The sequence below is a fragment of the Camelus ferus genome, chromosome 22, assembly GCF_009834535.1.
Source record: "Camelus ferus isolate YT-003-E chromosome 22, BCGSAC_Cfer_1.0, whole genome shotgun sequence".
In the NCBI taxonomy this organism is placed as follows: domain Eukaryota; kingdom Metazoa; phylum Chordata; class Mammalia; order Artiodactyla; family Camelidae; genus Camelus; species Camelus ferus.
In genome coordinates, this window is record NC_045717.1 from 13,265,109 (window position 1) to 13,286,233 (window position 21,125).

At 37.0% G+C, this 21,125-nt stretch overlaps 1 protein-coding gene across 2 annotated transcripts; it reads right to left on the reverse strand.

The window, feature by feature from the left end:
* Nucleotides 1-285: 285 nt before the first annotated feature.
* MAT2B (methionine adenosyltransferase 2B) lies at nucleotides 286-15,445 on the reverse strand. 2 transcript variants are annotated; one of them, XM_006194942.3, is made up of 7 exons: nucleotides 15,275-15,445; nucleotides 7,466-7,660; nucleotides 5,685-5,799; nucleotides 5,346-5,498; nucleotides 2,606-2,799; nucleotides 1,625-1,738; nucleotides 286-1,249 (listed from the first exon to the last, which is right to left on the reverse strand). In XM_006194942.3, the coding sequence occupies exons 1-7, from the start codon at nucleotides 15,302-15,304 to the stop codon at nucleotides 1,079-1,081; spliced, it is 972 nt and encodes a 323-aa protein (XP_006195004.1). In that variant the 5' UTR covers nucleotides 15,305-15,445; the 3' UTR covers nucleotides 286-1,078. The 2 variants fall into 2 exon arrangements, with proteins under 2 accessions (XP_006195004.1, XP_032321029.1); XM_032465138.1 differs by lacking the exon at nucleotides 15,275-15,445 and adding an exon at nucleotides 12,914-13,073.
* Between the last annotated feature and the right edge of the window lie 5,680 nt (nucleotides 15,446-21,125).

Sequence of the window (21,125 nt, forward strand, 5' to 3'; positions counted from 1 at the left end):
TTAACTATAGTCTCTTGTACACATCAGATGTTACATGGGAAGAAGGTAATTTTTAAAAAGTAAAGTAACAAAATAACAGTTTAGACACCTGGCCCTTACATTATTCTTGAGGGTTTTTTTGGGGGGGGGATATAATTAGGTTATTTACTTATTTTTTAATGGAGGTACTGGGGACTGAACTGAGGACCTCGTGCATGCTAAGCATGTGCTCCACCACTGAGCTATACCCTCCCCCCCCCGGCCCTTACATTTAAAAAAGAGAAGTAAATACAAGAAAACTCAGCATTACCATGCCAGCAGTACATATTTATTATTACTCATGAATGGTCAAAAGACTTACAAGGCCCATTACTATTAGTATACCGCACATATGAAATATCACTTAAGTGACATGGAGTGAAAAGGACAGTTTTATATATATTTAAAAAATACATACACACATTCTCTCTCTCTCTCTCTCAAGTGCTCACCACACACCACTACAAAAGCAGGAGGCATCAAGCTGCAGGAGTTCCGATATACATAACACGTGGAAATATCTCAAGCATAAAAACTGCACTTACGTTGCAAAAATAAAGTTTCTTTCTTCAAACATTTTGATCTGAGCTCAAGCAAATCAAACAATGAACACCAATGATTTTTTATACTATTTAACTCACTTTAAAAGGATCAACGGTTGCAAAAGTCCTGAAAATGTAGAGGTTATTTCTAGGAATGAACAATGCATTTCATCCAAAAAAACAAAAACAAAAACAAAAACAAGGAGTCTACAGCAGATCTGTTTCATCCTGGCTCTCCAGTATTTAAGAATCATAATTTACTATATTCAAACAGCAAATTAAGCCAGAACAAAATGATAAACAGAAAAATCGTTACTTCAAAAAAGGCAGTATTGCCCTTCGTTTCCTTAGACAATTTCACCAGTGCAAGAGCATCATTTACCTGAAAGATCATGAGTCACAATTAAAGAGCACTCATACAAAACTATTTCCTTTTTTTCTTTAAAAAGTGCCACATACTATACTTCTCGTTAAAAAACAAAAAAACAAAAACAAACAAAACCACCACCACACACACTCTAATGAAAGACCGTTTGTCTCCATCTCTTGTCAATAAGGAAAGGCCAGAGTGACTCTTTGATTCCAATTCGAAATGGTGTTCGCTGGCCAATGCCCAGGGTCTCCAATTTGGAGCAGTCCAGCTGCGCATTTCTGGGACGCTGCGCTCCTAAGACAGGACTGTCAGTTATCTATGAAACAAGAACAGAATATCAAAAGTAAGTGAAAAGCCACATGCTGAGGTTTATTTAGATTCTCTACTTCACTTTGCCCTCTTGCCCTCGATGCAAGAAGTTGGATTTGATCCTTGGGAAAAATAAACAAAGTGTCTGCTACAGGCAAGACAATACTTTTTCTATAAACTTCAACAATACACAGGGCCTTCTTTTTATATGGTAATTTAGAGAAAAGTAACCAGACAAACTGCCAACATACAAGCAAATTCACTTTGCTTGTACTGGAAAATGAAGTTATCCAATGCTTCCACACAACAAGAAGAATGTTATCAGTAATACACGCCATCGTGATGGACGTAAGTAAGAAGGTTTTAAATGCCATGTACTTACGGGTCGTAAGTGGCTGCTGGGGAGGTTGAAGGCGTCTGCAATGGCACACGCCATTTCATACTTAGTCATCTGTTCATTGCCAGACCAGTGAAAGGTTCCCTTAATTGATGGATCCTAACAAGGACACAGGACACAAAAAACTCAAAATGCTTTCAAACTTTTTGAGTTGAGTGGAATGGCAGGTTTGACAAGAAAACTAACTTTAAAAGGTCCAGGAAATAAAATGTATCGCTCCTTTCTGGAATGCTCTACACAAGATATCTAAAATCAAATTCCTAGAAATATCCTTAGTTAAACATGAAAAGCTATTTCTAGAATTTAGCCTTAAGAATTTTTTAAAATAAAAATGTAAGTGGCTTCAATTTTATTTAGTGGCAATCCTAAAAATGCTTACAGAATTTTATGGGAACACAGGTCAATTTAATGAGTATTTTTAATTATCCTAAGAAGGTTAAGACTAAAACCAAACAGAACCATTTTTTCAAGATGAGTTAATTAGAAATAACATCCTTAAATACTGCCATAGTACATATTTAAAAAATATATACATTTTGATGTTTCAAAAATTAGTCATACTAATATTCTAAAATAAATCAGTCTCTAATCTTTCTATGAACATTCTATTTAGCTCCAACTTTTTCAAATACTTAAAATATTCAAATATCTTGAAAAATTATGAACTATTCTTAGAGTGGCTAAAATGATAAATTCCTCTGTAGATTCTTTTTTGCCATTACCTAGATCTTAAATAGACTAACTTCTTAAAAGACATTAGATTATTTTGTTACTTGAAGAAAAAACAATACAAGTTTTCAGTTATCTTCCAATAAAAAAATGATGGCAGATGGGGTCTACAATATTTGAGAAATAAAATCAAACACAAAAGCATAATATTTTTATTATTTATGAGTAACAACCTTCTGTCTGAATTACTTTTGTTTGGTCTCCGCGTGGTTTTAAAGAAGCACTTAAGATTCTCACCAGCATCCTCTTCTCTGCTAGCTGCCGACACACCGTGGCTACATCTCTGACGTGTGTGGGGAACCGCTGCTGCCAGTGGTCCATGTTGGCTGACTTGTTGCTGAACTGCACTTTATCAAACATAACCGTCACGGCACTTTCTTCAAGCTTTTCAACTTCTCCGTACAGAACAGGAATTCTCAAAACGGCGGCTCCTAGAGATTAGTAAAAGCAGATAATATTTTAAAGCTGATTGGTTCTGAAGTCTCGATGTAAGATCAAGGTACATGGGTGTAAACAGCATCATAGCAGAAAACTTGCAATGCACCAAAATGACACAGCTCACCTGTAATAATGCCTATTCAACAAATGTGATCCTGAATACTTTTAAATGTCTGTCATTTGAGGTATTCTTATCATATTGATTGTACATTTCTTCATTATTATGGCCGCTAAAAATAAAACATCATGACAACTAAACGCAACAAGTGATCACTGACTGTATCCTAGATTAGAAAATTAAAATGCGTGAAAAATATGAAAACAAATATATGTATGTTCCTTTATGACTGAAGCACTGTGCTGTACACCAGAAACTGACACAACATTGTAAACTGACTATACTTCCCTAAAAATATATTTTAAAAAATGCAATAAAGGACATTATTGGGACAACTGGGAAAATTCCTATATAGACTATGTATCGTATTAATGTTAAATTTCCTGAATGTGGTAACTGCATTGTAATTATGTGAAGAACATCTTTGTTAGAAAATAACATGGTGAAGTATTTTGGGGTGAAATTCAACTAATTCTCTATGAGTTCTGGAAGAAAAAAAAAATGTATGTATAAAACCCATGTTAAAACATAACAACTGGTGAATCTGTGTAAAGCACATATGAAGGTTCACCACATAGTTCTGGAAACCACTGATGAAGGAATTACGAAGTATTTAGATTTTATTTTGGTCAATACTGAGCAGTTACGACAGATTAGACAATTAACAGTTTAATCGAAATCCAACAAGAGCTTTTAAATTAAATTGACTTATCAGACAAGTGTATAAGGTAACTTTTGAACAACATGGGTTTGAACTGTGTGGGGCCACCTGTATGCAGATTTTTTTCAAAAAATACACACACGTATACACGAAGAAAACACCATGCACAAGACTTGTACGAAGTGGACAGCCTGTCCTTACAGGGGCATAAGGTGAGTGACAGTAAATATAAAATAATGTGTTCATTTTCCTATTGTTCTATGGTTTTCAGACAATGACATGACCATACAGTATATCTCTCTTCTCTCCTGTAATTGGAGAAACTGCATATCAGCCAATTGTCACAGGTTAAGTAGTTTAAAAAAAAAAAAAAAAAAGTAACAGCGTTCCCAATACTGTATTACAAATGTGACTATAACGCTGCGGGCCATAATAACTGTGTAACGATTCATTCATGAGTGTACAGGTGAGGCTACCGTGAAGCGATCAGATCAATTACACCAGGCTACCACAAAGCAACCGTATCACTGCTTCGTATCATTACACCTTTAACTAAGCATGAATTCCTTCTTCGCATTATCTTCTCATTTCTGAAGTCTAGAGTTAGTAATGTGAGTCACACCTACAGTGTTTTGTATCACCAGACAGCACTGATGTAGTCACTGATGGACGCTTCATCTTGTAAGTAGGCGAAGTAAATTTACGGTAGCGACACGGTACGATACTGAATGCATTTTTCTCTTATGGTTTTCTTAATATTTTCTTCTCTCTAGTTTACTTGAAGAATAGCATATTATACATAGGGCACACAAACTGTGTTAACGGACTGTTCATGCTGTAGGTAAGAAAGATTTCAATCAAGAGCAGGCTACTAGTAATTAAGTCTTTGCGGAGCAAAAAGTTATCCATAAATTTCTGACTGAGGGAGGGTCGGAAACCTTAACCTCTGCGTTGGTCAGGAGTCAGTCATATGTTGATGTATATTCAAGGAAGGTTTCTGAAGGATAATTTATAATAGAAAAAACTCCACCTAAACGTGTGTTAGTATGGTTATGTGTACGAGTGGTGCTTCTCAGGATGCAGACAATCTAAGGCAGCAATGTAGGGGCTCGTTACATCAAGTATCACACAGCCACTGATACAGTATCTCAGAGCTGGCTCTGTATGTGCTGAGATGCACATATGTAGGGGGAGAAAAACCAGCTTACAAACAACATGTGCATGTTTTAAAATTCACAAAAAAATACTTCCATACATAACCACATGTGGTGCTTCTCTCTTAGAGGGAGCATTATTAAGAGGACTCTACACCATTCTAAATTTTTTTCTAATTTTTTTTTCAAATAGGGTATATTCTTTATTATCAGCACATTTACATATGTCTACGTATACAGACACACGTAAGAAAAAAAGAAAAACCATACAGATAACAGAATACCTCAATGTAAGAAAAATGATACTGACCTGTTTTTCAAAAGATTACAAAAATTTGTTCCATATGATTTGTTTTCTATCTACAATGATATTCATATATACAGTGATACTGGAAAAAGTCTGGAAGGATTCATAAAGTCTTCAGGATTTCTAAAACTTTTTCTTCTTTTGTACTAACTACATTCTCTAGTTTTTCTCCAATGATTTATGTTCCTTGACTAATTTTGTAAAAAACTAAAAACATATCTCTCTCTATATATATCTATATATCATACACAGAAAGGAATCCTTAAAAAAAGTCAGGGGGCTAAAGAGACGTGTCTTACCTAAATTGTTTTCCAGGACGGCCTTTTCTCCCTCTAACTTGGTTTTGCCGTACAGATTTAGGGGACTTGGTATGTCTTCCTCTCTATAAGGTGGGTTTGTTCCATCAAAAACATAATCAGAGCTAATATAGATTAGAAATGCTCCAATTGCAGCTACAAAAAAAGACAGAAAAGAATCTATTAAATTACTACATGACATTACTCTTTACTGGAATTTGTAACAGCTTATTCATCTTATATAACAACAGATCTCTCATAAGTGACCTACAAAAGTTTCATCTTCATGAACTCAGTCATCACTTAATATTTTATGAAGATTTTATATAAAGTCATCAATACCTGCTTCCTTTGCTAAATTCCCAGAAGCATCCACATTAAGTTGAGAAGCAGCATCTGGTTGATTTTCCACAACATCTGGCCTTCTCTCTGCTGCACAATGTACTATGACGTGGGGCTGAAAGTTAAGCATTGGTGTTATTTTTAACCCAAAAAAGAAATAAAACAGAAGAACTATAGTTTTCCAAAGGTAAATTAAATCACAGATAAATGTTTATTACGTCAACATTCCTTCAACTAAATCACTGTAACTTCTAATGTAGGTTTGTCACATTTCCCCTTTTCCAAGGTTCAAACTTCCTTAAAGATATATATAGACCCTGAAAAGGAAAGAGCAACTTAGCAGGCAACATCAGACAAAACTGTGTCAACAACTATACTTCTAAATCAAAATAAACTTTGTCTCATAATCTGGATGGGAGGGAAGAGCTATAACGTATGTAATTAATGTGGCCTAAATATTGAATAAATCTTTGATAAACAGAGAGGAGTATCGATTGCAAATTAGATTCATAAATTCAAATCTCTTAGATCATTTAAAGAAAATTAGCCATCCATAAAAACTATATTCCCAGCTGAGCATTTAGTATCACACCTTTATACTAAGAACTATGTGAGGACCAAGGACTTCACAATCTAAAGGAAAAGACAGGTATGTTACAAAACTGTTTCAATATCACATGACAGAAGTCAAGACAGAGGAACACAGAGGGTCCTCTGTAGAGAAGGAGGCACCTACTTCCCAGGGGAGCTGAGTCAGAGGAAAGATTTGGGACGACCAGTGACAGGCAGAGCTAGTGTCCCCACATACCCCACTTCCTCCTTCTCCCAACTGCCTGAGGAAGCGTGATCTCAAACTTGTTTTCAAACTTAAATGGGTGTTAAGGTGGGTTGCTTCTTAAAAAGCACTTAATGAATTACAATCTCTGTGAGTGAAACCTAAGAACAAGTTTCCCACGTGATTCTGATGCAGGTGTTGCTGGATCACATTTTTAGAAAGAACTTAAACTCCCAGTTTGATCAGAAGTGTAATAGCACCTAAACTTTTTTTTTTTTACCTTTTCTGTGACCAAGGCCAACAAGCTATTTAAACTCTCTGAGCCTTTGTGAGCTCTAAAACAGAAATGATAATTTCTGTTTTGCAGTGTTGTAAGGTTTACAGATAATATTAAAAAAGCATCTGCTGAACTTATTTACAAAACAGAAACAGACTCACAGACATAGAAAACCTACTTATGGTTACCAGGGGGGAGGGGGTGGTAAATTGGGAGTTCGAGAGTTGCAGATACTAACTACTAGATATAAAATAAACAAGTTTCTACCATACAGCACAGGGAACTATATTCAGTATCTTGTAGTAATCTATAATGAAAAAGAATACGAAAACGAATACATGTATGTATAACTGAAACATGTTGTATATCAAAATTGGCACAACATTGTAAACTGACTGTATTTCAATTAAAAAAGCATTTGCATTGAATGTACTTAGGAAAGTACTTCATAAACAGAAACATAACTTTACTACATAAACTACATAAACATAAGCTTTTTATAAAATGTTTCATTTTCTGTCTTTTGTCAACCTATGTTTCAATCTAATCTTAAGAATGGCATATACTTTGTCATGCTTAAAAAAAAGAAAAGCACATTAAAAAAAAGAAAGTTACGTATTACTACTGCTTAGTAAAGTCAGAGCTTAAGTACGGTAACTTCCTAGAGAACATCCTTTTATCATCCAGACAACTCTGAATCGTTTACTTATGTGTTAAAACAAACCATACCTGAAAATCGTAAATGATGTGATGAACCGCATTAGAATCCAAGAGATTAACCTGCTCAAATTTTGGTCTTGCTCTCCTAAAACCACAGCCAACGGCATGCCAATTATTCTGCTGAAATTCTTTGTACACGGCTCTTCCCAGAAGCCCGGTGGCACCAGTAACCAGAACCCGCCTGTTGGGAATGTTAACTTCCTCCTAAAAGGTGAAGGAGAGGAAAAGGATTACTTACTTTGAAAATATTCTCTCAACGAAAGGAGCCCCCATCATCATTCACTAAATGTCAAGACTACAGGTCTAAATTGTCTGCTTCCTGTCCCATTATCTGTCCCAATCCTTAAGTTAGGACAAAGATTAATCAAACAGCACCAGTAAGCACATCAGTTAAGAAAAAGTATTAATAGTAGCTCACAGAGAAAAAAATGTGACAATGAATATATATATGTTCATGTATAACTGAAAAATTGTGCTCTACACTGGAATTGACACAACATTGTAAAATTATTACAGATCAATAAAAACTGCTAAAAAAATAAAAGAACATACAAAAGAAAAAAAAAGGAAAAAGTATTAATAATCTTACTCATAAGAAAGAACCCAAGATAATACTGCAAGGTATTACCTAGTCAAATATTCAGGTTTCCTGTGTTAGTAATAGAAAATCTTATTTTTACGATCAATGATGTCCAAATGAATAATGAACAGCAATTTTAATTATGTGGGTTCTGCTTATAAAAATGCACAATTAGTTTTAAGCAAACTTATTTTATGGCCTGATTAAATAGATGGGGTATATTCTGCCAAAGTATTTATAGGTGAACATTTTTGGTCTTCAGCTTTTAATCCCAAGTTTTCTTTCAAATCCTAATGTTTTTATATTCTGAAAGATCCAAATTAGAGAATTCACATTTCACAGGCATTTCTGTAGAGGAAAAATAAATTCGGTCCTTTTAGCACTAATATTCTAAGTTTAACCAAACTAGCATATATTCCTGTGTTAACTCTAAATTTACCTATAGAATCCAGTTAAAACTAACAAAGACAGAGAGAGGATAAAGAAAAAATAAATATAAACTGATTGTATTGCTATTGCTAAAAAGGGAAAATTCTTTACACACAAATTAAAAGTAACTACTATTTAGCAAACAATTTAAGTACTATGTTTCCAAGGCATAGCTTCAAAATTTTCCCTTCCTAAAAAAAAACAAAAAAACTTTCCCTTCTTCCCAAGACAGATAACACCAAAAATTTCCTCATAAACTCTTGAATTAAGTCAACATTTGCTATTAAAAAACAACAAAAAGTTTTATTAAATTTTATCAACTTGAGGCCTTTTTATTTCCAACACTGTTATAGTCACCTAACTCTAGACTGTTAAAAACTTTAAATATGCACATAATAACCAAAGACCTCTCTAGCCCTTAATTCAGCTAAGTAACTTAGCAGACTATACACTTAAAAAGAAAAAAGTCCACCCAAATCAGGTATTTTTATCTATAGAAAAACCCTGAAATGAAAGGGCTGACAGAGACAGTATACAGGTAAATTCTTAAAGGTATTTTTTTTCCTTGCTTCAATCAATTTCAAGACATTTTAAAAACTGAAGAAATATTCATTAGGCTCTCTGTTGAAAAACTTGGCTCTAAGCCAACTGATCTGTGAAAACAAGGATTTCAGCCAGTAAAATATTTTCTTTGAATTCTGGCAAGGAAACAGCTCTACAAAGACTGTAATTGTAAAGAGGTTAAAACATGCCAACTCTAGCAGAGATACAATCAGAAAACAATTTACTCAGGATAAATACTGTAAAGATCCCTGGGAAAAATACTATAAAAGAGCTATGATCTGATTTTTCTGAGTTTCTCAACTCTAGTTCACTCTAAGAAGAGATGGTAGCTTTTCGATCAGTTGTTCACAGGCCTCATCCAGTGGGGATCAGAATCACCTGGGAGGCTTTCAGATCCAGCACATCTGAGACTGAGGCTGGATAAGCTGCAGTAAGTTTCCAGGTGGGGCTGACGGTGGTGATTCGGGAACTCCACTTTGAAAACTGTAATTCTGAACTCCAGCAAAGTCCAAGGTACCCCTAAAGATAAACTGCTCTTATTCAAACAAACCAAAAAACTGCCACCTATCTTTCTAGAAGCGACAACATCTTTCCTTTTTACCCCTGTAAAAAGGAAAACTAGAAAAAGAAGTCAAAGAATAAGCATCATGCTTGTAGTAACCACAAAGGTTACTAAATCGTAATATAATACTTCTGTGTACTTCACTGATTCGGTAAAGCACATTTTTTCCTCATTTATCATCTCTGTTAAATGAATGAAATAAAGATACACCTTACAAATGTTGCAGTTTGGCAGTGTTTTTTGCTTTTTAGTGCATCTTAAACTAAGAGACCAGATAATTTTATTAAATTCAAGAGCATCTTACAGCTGATGAAATATAGTATTATGTTACAAGCACAGCAAGGCTCCTTAAGGAATATAATACATTTAACTTTCCAAAATGATGGCAATTGTGTAAAGAAATACAACCTTACATCCTTATACCCTGGGATAATATGTAAGGTCCCTAGAAGAAAATATAAAACAGTCCATGCTACCTAGTGGTCAGATGTCAGTGGTCAAGAATTTTCTATATTAAAAGAACGGAGATCTGAAGTGCAAACATTTTCTGAAACAGAAATGATTCTGCACAATTTCATATTTCAATGTGTTATATAAACCCACATCATACCTTTCGACCATAAGAATAGTCTTACTAGACAGGCAGGGCAGATATTACTTCCATAGTGAGAAATCTTAAGTCCACAGATGTTAAAGGTTTTACCCACTGTAAAAGGGAAAAAGTTGGGACCAGAACTTGGGTCTTCCTGCTTCTACCATCCAGCCAAATATATACTGTTTTGTCTCTATTTGTTTCATGACAATTAAATTTAATCTGCTGTGTCACAAACCGTGGCCCTGAGAAGTTACTCCATCTCTACTGATTTAACTCATCACTCTTGAAATGAGGCATCTGGACAAGATGACTAAGGCTCTTCCAGTTTTCCAGTCCTATAATTCTAACATTTTTCTGTATTAGCCTTACCGCAGAGGGATCTGAATACAGTGAAAGAAGCTTCATTTACTTAGAGTAACTTTTCCTCTTTTCACATAGGTCTCTCTAGAGACTCAATGAGCACTTTCTGTCACCAGTATAGGAGCCAAAACAAGATGTTTTCATTTGCACTGCAAGTTTATTGGTGGTTGGCGAAGAAAATATGCATCACTCTGAAATTAAAAGAGGTCAAACAAAAATACCTCTTCTATTTTTGACTTCCTATAAACAGAACTCTACCTGAAGCTTCCTAAAGCACAGGTTTGATTTATTTTCTTTTTGAAAAGAGGAAAATATTCCTCTAAAAATTACTTTGGACCATTACTCTATAAATTACTCCTGGAAAACACAGGAATGTCCAAACACCTCAAGGAACTCTGAATGGAAGAATAACATGCTGTCCATTTAACCCAAAGCACAATAAAGAGTTGAAAATATTTTGTTTGCCTGAAAAGTCTATTTCTCAATTTTCATTCTTATAGATCAAGTATCCCAAACATCACTTTAAGCTGCTCTGAGCATATTTGCCTCTTAACATATAAACTCTTATATGTACAGAATTCAGTAACTTCAGATGACCAGATTTATAGACACCAAAAAAAAAAAAAAAGAAAATTAAAAAATTAAATACATATAAACAAATGCAGAGCTGCAGCTCTTATTTGTCCTATCTAATCAAATGATGCCAAGTTGTACAGGCAATGGGAGATAAGTGGCTCTTTTAAAGTGGTCCAAAACAGTACTCTGGGACAGCGGTTTCTACTTTAGCACACTTGGATTAACTTGTACTAAAAACGTCCCGGAGAAATAACACCTTGTAACTGACTATATACTTCAATTATAAAAAAGTCCTAGAAAAAGTCAAGAGTGAAAGATCATGAATAGCTAAAGTGGGTTCTTCTTACACTTTAGTGGTAAATATAATAATGCTTTGCTATTTTTAGAACCTCTTAATTTTGGCAAAATTTCACATTCATTTCTTTATTTGATTCTCACAACATTCCCCTTGAGGCAGATCTCTGAGTAGACACTCCCAAACTTAAGAAACTTTTTAAAGACACCTAAGTGGCATTGGTCTAACTCCTACTGTTACCCCAATGTAGCCCACAGCCAGTATTATGAACAGAAACCACTACAGTCTATTTCTTTAATATAAACTATAAGACAATCCTCATTCTCACAAGTGAGTTTTAATTCTACAGGTTTTGAGAGCAGCAAATATGTCCCAAGCTTTTGGCTGTACAATTTTAACGAAGGAAAACCCATTTTCATGAAGGAAAACCCATTTTCATTTAGTCTCCTGAGCGCCTATTGTGAAAATTAAGTTTTATACACATAGATATATATGCACATAAGCACAAATATAAACAAACAATACGTCACGTTATGTACTCAGCATTCTTTGCAGTACAGGAATATACAGGTTTGAACGGCCCATCTGGCCTAACTTTACCCCCCAAATCCCAAAGTGATCTAAAAACACTAAATGTGCTACATTTTGGAGACATAAAAATTTTGCATTATCAAAAATAGCCATCACCTATATCCTCTCTTTTATCCACAAGACATATCGACCTGGGCATTAACATTCTTATTTCCAGGGCCAGATATATTCTGTGGATTGATGAATGCTGGGGGTCCTGGAATGAAATAGAGAAGACAATTGGGGCTCTAGAAAAACAAGTAATAGCCTTCCTTTATGCAACCTGGTTCAAAGCCTGGGACAGTCAAATAGACCCGTAGCTGAATTCCCGCTGCAACCTTACTGAATCAACTTGGGCCAAGCACTCGCCCTCTAAACTTCAATTTTCTTATCTACAAAATGGAGCAAAAACACTATCCCACAGTTACGAGGATTAACGTAAATAATGCACGTAAAGCGCTTAACATAGTCCCGCGTATAAACTAAGAGTTCGATAAGTTTTCAACTCCAGCCCTGTTATTTCTGAAGAGCCACCTGGTCCCTTCTTTCCCAGAGATACGAACTCTTGCGATTGAGGGATTCGAACAAAGGACGAAAAATAAATTAATAAAGCATCAAAACTGAAACAGTTCTGAAAAACCCTCTTCGTTCTTGGGAGGCGAGACTGGAGACTCGAAAATGAAACCCGACCGACTCATTTCCCGTCGCAGCGGCTGGAAAAGAAAACACAGAAGGCTGTGCACCGAGGTAAACAAACTCGGCGGCGACGCCCTCGCCTCCAGGGGCCTCCGACGCGAGCAGGATGCGTCTGGAAAAACACTGGAGCCCCCGCGACCAGACTCTTCCCCCTCCGCGCAATCGGTTCTCTCAAGACGCAATCCCCCCCACCAATCCCACCCTACCGCACCCCGGGCCGAGTCCCTCACCTCCACCAACCGGCAGTTCCCGGGAACAAAGTGTATAGAGAGCTCCTTCTCCCGCCCCACCATGCCCGCCGTCTTTGCGCCGCCGCCGCAGCGACCGCCGCTTCCTCCAGCCCAGGATCACCGCGGGCCGCAGCTCCAACACCCTCGGCCCGCCTCCCCTAGGTCCGGACCGGCCCCCGCTCACCGCTTCCGGCTTCCGCTGCCAAGGCCGCACCCCTGATTGGCCACGCGCCGCCGAAGCCCCAGAAAGGGGGCGGGCGCGCTCCGGGCGCTCCCAGCCCACGCGCCAACTCTTAAAGGGATACACAACACAAAGGACCTGGCCTTAAGGAAGGGAATGCGAGTTTTGTTTGGGGGCCGGGGGGTTGTTTATTTTGTGTTTTTCCTTCTCGACTAGGTAAGCATTGAACTGGATTGCCTGGACTTTCAAGTGTATAGACTGTGCGCAATGCATTAAGAATCAACTGGGCATGTAATACGTAAAGTGAGAGAAAGCATTTTAAAGTCATGGTGGGAGGGGTGAGGCGAGGGGGTGGAGGCACGATGGACATTATTTCTAGAGCTCTGAGTGCTTTTTGAGAGATTTAGAAAGAGACTGGAATAAAAATTAAAGTGTTAGCATTCTGAGTCCTTAACACCTCGACAACCCATTTGTCTTTCTGAGATGCTAGAAAGTAGTACGTGTGAAATTCCAAAGATGTCAAACTATTTTTAACTAGTTAAAAATAAAAACGGGTAAAGGGACTGGGGGATGAATTATTTGGGTGCCTCTTTGAAACGCAGATTCTCGGACTTCACCAATAACTGCAGAATGAGCTGTGGTAGTCGAGTCTGGGACTCTGCATTTTAGAGAATTTAACAGGAAACAAGACCACCCTTTGAGAAGCACCGCCTTACAGGCTGCAACGCTGGGCTACAGGAGCCGAGCCTCCGCCACCACCGAAAATTAAGGGAACCAGAGGAAGAGAGTAATGCCGGACCTTATACCATCTGTATCGCGCTTTTGTAAAGTGATAAGGCAGAAACAGCCCTAAGCACTGAGGCTGACCTAGGATGCAACTGATTCCTCTTGCAGTTCAAAACCGAAAAAAGTACCCCGCCCACTGGGATGCCTGTGAAATTTACTCGGAAAAAAACCCGCGCATGGACTGCGTAGGGTTCGTCAGCTTTACACCGAACAGTTTGAGTGTTCTTGTCCAACCACACAGGATACACCAAGACCTTAAAAGTCGTCCACAAAAGTGATTACTGCTTGGATCTTTTTGAAACATTACTTTCATAAACCTTTTCTGGTTTAATCTTAGAGCTAAAGACCAAGATTTCGAAAAGTTTTTCCACGTCTGAGTCCCATGACTTTCCTTCCTACCCAACCCCCAACAATAACTCATCTTATTTGCGTTAAGCATAAAGTTTCTTTGGAACAGTAACAGAAGAGAGCTTCAGGCCCCTTTTCAATTTTTGTTTTGATCCAGGCTGCTAATCAATTTAGCATTATTTAGAGTCCTCGAGAGGAATGCCCCAAGGCTAACCGTGCATAATCTGCCAACTTCAAAGAAAAGGTGTGGGTAAGTAGTGGGGGAGGTGGATTCAAGATCCTCTTGACCCTCCCCTCTTTAAAAACTGGGAATTTTTGTAAAGTTTCCAGTTGCAACAGGTGATGCAATCTAATCTGACTAGGAAAAAAAATTAAGTGCTCAACGTGAAGATGATTTAAGGACATGCATATGCAATTAGCATTTTGATTCTCAGATCAGCCTTATCTGAAGTGAGGAACAAAAAGAGTTTACTTGTCTACATTTGAGAATCTGGTTTGATACTTGCCAGGTAAAACTTGGGTATGGTTCTAGGGGCATATGTTCATGTATAGGTTTTAATCATTCTTTTTGAAAATCAAAGTTTCTCTGAATAAAAACGCCATTGCTATACAGCCAATATCCAAGTTCATGTGGTGGCTAATTATATAAATTTAAAGAGAGCAATCTGGAGCTAAAAGTTCGCTTAGCAGATTCAGTTCATGCCAAGACAACGAAAGGCTGGAGCACACAACTACAGATAAAATCGTTATTTATATAGAACCTTCCCCTACATTTAATCTGATAAATGAAACTGCTGTTCTGTTTTGCTTTTTTTTTTTTTTTTCTTTTTTGGTCAATTGAGACTTAGCTGAGCTATCCATAAAGGGTCAATAATTAAAGTTGCTTTATTCTTCCAAGTCCCAAAGTAGTATGTTTTAAAGAAATGAATGACACCCATTTATTTTCTTTTTAACACACCCTTTGGTTTTTTCCAGAGGTTCATTGGAATGCTTTTAAGGAAACTCTAACTCCAGAATGCTTCTTTTCTTGAATAGCTAGCTCTTACCTGTTCCATGTTCTCCGGCATTTCAGGCATGATTCCAAAATTATCTCAGGAAAGCAGATTTGAGATGGGTCTCAGCCTCCGCCTTCGCGGGCTGGGTCTTTGTTCTGCCTGCAGAGAGCGCCGGCAAGCGAAAACGTGAGCCGCAGCTTCACTCGACCTTTGAAATTAGCATTTTGAGTCCAATCCCAGACTCTCGTGCAGTTTTCCACATTGCAGTAAACTGGCAGCTGATTCCTCGTGGCAGTCTTGAAAATACCCAATGAGAAGTTTCATGTTTTATTGCCAACCAAGTGAGGGTGTATTATCAAAGCCATTAGGAGAACCAACTTTTTTTTCTTCTGAAAGAGAAATAAAGATGGAGCAACAAAAAACTTCCTGTGAAGACTTGTTGCAATTTTCTCTTGCAAAAGAAAAGCAAGAGCCAGCAGTTGGAAAGCACGCTGACCATGCAAGTGATTCCTGTTCTGAAATATTTTATTCAGTTATGCCTTATTACAACAGAATCTGGTAAAGTTCTCCAGCGCTTTCCCCCCAGTGCTTTCTAATTAACTGCTTCCAAGGACTGTGAAAGGGACTGGTGGTAACAGTACGCGGAAATGAAAATGCAACAGGTTTTTTTCCATTAACAGTGTCCTGCCCTCTGTTTGAGGAAGTGGTAGGTGGAGTAGCCTTAAGTTCGGTCAAGCATTTAGGACAACTAGATCAGTGATTCCCCGACAAGCCAGCAGAACTGTGAAACGAAATCATTCAGTCGGAGTGGAGCTCAGCAACCCTATTTTTAACAGTTTCAAGGCAGGTAGGGGAGGGGGCGGAAATCTGCTCAGTAAATTTTAAACCACTGTTCTGGATGAAGGCTCTGTAATGAAGTCAAGAACACAACTAAAATATTGCCATTCAGGTAGAGCTAAAAAAAAAATACCACTGAACTTTTTATGTTCTACCGGCTTGGAGTACCTAGGACGTGGTACACTCTATGAGGCCTGCAGAGGGTCTGTAAGTGATAAAGAATATACAATTTTTAAAAATTGATGAAATTCAAAATTTAAAACATGTTTATTAAAAGACAATTTAACAAAATTAATAAGCAAAACAGACTGGGAAAAATAATCTTGATACATATATCTGAATAGGACATATTCAGAATACTTAAAGAACTCCTACAACTCAATATTAAAAAAAATTATTCTTTAATGGACATAAGTTTTGAACAGATACTTTATAAAGTGAAGACCTAATGGCCAACAATCGCATAAAAAGATGCTCAAAATCAGGGAACTGGAAGCTAAAATCACACTGAGATACCATTACATACCTAACAGAATGGCTAAAATTAAAAAGATTGGTAACATTACAGGCTAACAAGCATTCTGAGCAATTAGAATGCTCATTCATTGCTAGTGGGACGTATCATTACACAAACATTTTAGAAAACTGTTTGGCAGTTTATTATAAAGTCAAAGATGCACCTACCCCATGACCCAAAATTCCAGTTCTAGGTGCTTACCCAAGAGAAATGAAAGCATATATCCATGAAGACTTGCACAAGAATAGTCACAGCAGCTTAATTCAAAATAACCTAAAACTAGAAACCACCCAAACATCTGTCAATGGGTGAGAGGATGGACAAATTGTGGTATATTCCACGGTACAAAGAAATGAACTACATGAATGCGATGAAATAAAATTTTATGTTTTAAGGCAGGAAAAAACAAATTAAACATAAAATTCTCTGTGTCTGTTTGGGCCTCCTCCCTCCCTCCCTAATGTGCAGTGTGCACCTGCATTTCACATTAACCAGAGTGCGTCCAAGATGGGAGCACCTCACAGACATAAAGAACAAACTTATGGTTACCGGGGGTAAAGGGGGTGGGAAGGGATAAACTGGGAATTTGAAAATTGCACCTCTTGGGGAGCGATGAAAATGTTAGCCATCTTGATTGTGGTGGTAGTTTCATTGGTGTATACATCTATCAAAATTCATCAAATTGAACATTTGAAATATGTGTAGTTTACTGTACAGGAACCATACAACCATAACCATAAACGTGTTAAAAACAAAAAACCAAAAGTCATACAATGCGCATCCTTTCTTGTTAAATTTTTAATTTAAGAGGACTCATATTTCCCCTTAATAAGCTTTGCATTGTATTTCATACAGAAAACCAATGGGTGGGTTTACTATTTCTTCCAATTTTAATATTAAAGACAATTGTTAACTATTTAAAACAAAGGTGAGAGCACTTGCTCCACCGTAAAGATTATTTTTTCCTCCTTTCTTCTGACGCTAGCACTGTAACTTCCTAAAAGAATAGAGTTCTTTCCCAGCTCTGTGAAGGGTCCAGTGACTCACTGCTTGCTTTGTATGTGCTCACCTGGACTGTGTGCCTTTGGTGAAGTTAATGTAAACATCATGGTGTCATTTTGCTATATGAAACTTTGTCTTGAAAATGTATGACTGCTTTCAGCTACTAACTGGCGGAAGAGTTCTCAAAGCTTTAAGAGAGTCTGTTTCCCACGTTGTAATCCTCAGTTTGACTCAAGTGAAATTCCTCCCCCCACCCTATTGGATTGTTAATTGAATTGCTGTTGAAAGATGAATCTCAAAATTATTATACTAAGTAAAAGAAGCATTCCCACCAACACTGTACAAAGGTTCCAGTTTTTCCACAGCCTTGCCAACACTCATCTTTGTCTTCTTGATAATAGCCATCCTAATAGGTGGGAGGTGACATCTCACTGCAGTTTTGATGCACACTTCCCTGACACGAGTGATGCTGAGCATCTTTTCACACACCATTGGCCATTTGTATGTCTTTGGATAAATATCTATTCAAATACTCTCCTTTTAAAAAAAAATGAGGTTATTTATTTTTGCTGCTGAGTTGCCGGAGTTCCTTCTATATTTTGGAAATTAACTCCTTATCTACTATATAGTTTACAAATACTGTCTCAAATTTTGTGGGTTGTCTTTTCATTTTGTTGTTTCCTTTGTTATGCAGAAAGTTTTTAGTGGAGGTAGTCCGTTTTTGCTTTTCTTGACTGAGCTTTTGGTATCATAGCCAAGAAATCATTGCCAAGACCAATGTCATGAAGCTTTCCCCCATTTTTCATCACAGTAGTTTTACACTTTAAATCCTTACACTTAAGCCTTTAATCCTTTTTGAGTTGATTTTTGAGTATAGTGTAAGGTAAGGTTCCAATTTCATTCTTTTGCATGTGGATATCCAATTTTCCCAACACTATTTGTTGAAGAGACTTATATTTTCCTCATTGTGGGTTCTTGGCACTTTCAACTAGTTTCTGGATTTCTCACAAAGGGAATCTGTCTCTGTGTTGTCGCTGAATCAGTGTGTGGAGGAAAGGGACCAGGTCCTCCTGTTCTGCCATCCTGCTGCTATTACCCTTCTGCGTGGTATTTCTTTTCACATCCTTTTACTTTTTCCTATTTTTGTCTTTATTATCTGAAGTGCATTTTTGTATGCAGCATATAGTCAGCTCTTGCTGTTTAATTTGATCATTTCTGTACTTTAATATATGAAGACCATTTGCATTTAATGTGACTACTAATATAGTTAAGTTCCAACTCATCATATTACTATTTGATTTCTATTTGCCCCATCTGTTCTTTGTTTTCCTTTTCCTCTTTTTCTGCCTTCTTTCGAATCAATTGAATACTCTATATAATTCCATTTTATCTTCATTGTTGGTTTACTGGCTACAAGTGTTTTATGTTAGTGATTGTGTTGGGGTTTACAGTATACATTATTAACTTACCACAGTCTGTCTTTAAGTAACATTATACCACTTTACACAGAGGATAAGAAACTTACATATACTTCCATCTCTTCCCTCCTGGGCTTTGAGCTATTGCTATCATATTCTAATTTTAAATATGTGTAAACTCCACACCATATTGTTGCTGTTTTTGTTTGATCAGTTATCTTTTAAGGAGACTAAAGTTGTAAGAAAAGTTTTTTATGTCTGAAAATCGTTTTCCACCTTTGCTTCTGAAGACGTCACCTGTGTTGAGAGAGTTTTAGGTTGATAGTTTTTCTTTATTGTTGCTTTTCTGCAATTTGTGATGTTTCATAGTTCTTGTTCTTAGGGTTCGTTGAATTCCTTGGCTCTGTGGGTTCCTAGTTTTTATCACGTTTGGAAATGTTTCCACCATTATTTCTTCAAATGATTTTTTCTGTCCCCTCTTTGGGAACCCCCATTACATATACATTAGGCCACTTAAAGTTTTCCCAGAGCACCTCATTGTTCTGTTCATTTTTTGAACCTCGTTTCTGTGTTTCATTTCACATAGTTTCTATTGTTATGTTTTCAAGTTCACTGATTTTTTCCCTTTTGCAATGTCTGATCTGCTGTGATTCCCATTGAGAGTACTTTTTTTTTCTTCTTATGTATTGTAGTTTTTATCTCTACAAGTTCAATTTGGGTCTTTTTCTTAATGTTAAATATCTTCACTATGTTTTGGTATGTATGGCATATATGAAATAGCTATTTTGATGTCCCCTGCTAATTCTAACTTCTGTGTCAGTTCTGGGTTGATTGATCATTCTCTGAATTATGGGTGGTGTTTCCTGCCTCTCAGCATATCTGGTAATCTTTGGACTGGATGTTAGAAACTGTCAAATTTACTTTTTTGGGTACTTGACATTTTTATAAGCCTATATACTTTCCTGAGCTTTGTTCTGGGATGTAACAACTAAGTTTCTTAGAGAGTCTGATCCTTTCCAATTTCTTTCAAGATTTGTTAGGTGGGGCCAGAGCAGTGCTCACTTTAGGACTAATTACCCCTCAGTACTGAGTCCTCCTGTATATCCTACATGATGCCCTGTAAATCATGAGCCTTTCCAGTCCAGCTGGTGGGAACGGGCAGCATTCCTAGCCTATGTGAGCTTCGAGCACTGTTACTATTAATTTCTAGGGGTGGTTCTTCCCCAGGCTTCAGGTAGTTTCCTCATATGCATGACCAGTCAGCATTCAGGTGAATACTTGGGGAATCTTTGCAGATCTCCAGAACTCTCTGTGCAATTTTCTCCTTTCTAGTACTCTGTCCTGTAAACGCTAGCCTCCCTGATCAATCCAGATCTCAGTTCTGTCTTTTCAACTCAGATGATTGGGTGGGTTCTGCCTGGGTTTTCCTTGCCTGCGTTATAGTTTGAAAATTCTCTCACGGCCTTTTTTTTTTTTCCCCCTTATTCATGCACATTTCAAATTAAATTCTCCCAGTACCCCAGTAGGTGAGTCCTATTTACCAGAGATGACGTTAACGTGACACATTCAAAGACACAGCTGTCACGGCTGTTAACAGGGAGCAACTGCAGGGGTTACCTTGATTTTCTTGATATCTCAGGGATCGTTATCTTTTGTTACCTTCCGGCCAGCATCTTTAAAATCATTGTTTTGTAGATTTTGTCATTTTTTGATAGTTTTAGGGGTGTGTGTGTGTGTGTAGTGTAGGGGGAGGAGTAATAGATCTGGTCTCTTGTTACTCCATCTTGGCTAAAAGCTGAAGTCTTGAACTATTTGATTTTGTTAGATAATTTTTTTTTCTAATTTCTAACTTTTCTCTGAACTTAATTATGCATTCAGATCTAATGAAATACTTTCATTATGAAAAGCAATTCTGATTGTAATAGTCTCTGTTGGTCCATCAATGGAGAAACATACAAAAAAGGTAGCTTATAATATTATACCACCTGTGTAAATATTTTAGATGGAGAATTACCACTTCCTAAGCTGTATACTACCATTAGTGATTCTGGAGATGAGGTAGAGAGGGTAGGGCAGAGAAAATAAATACACCTTAAATAGAAGAATTAATGTAATTAACTTCATATAA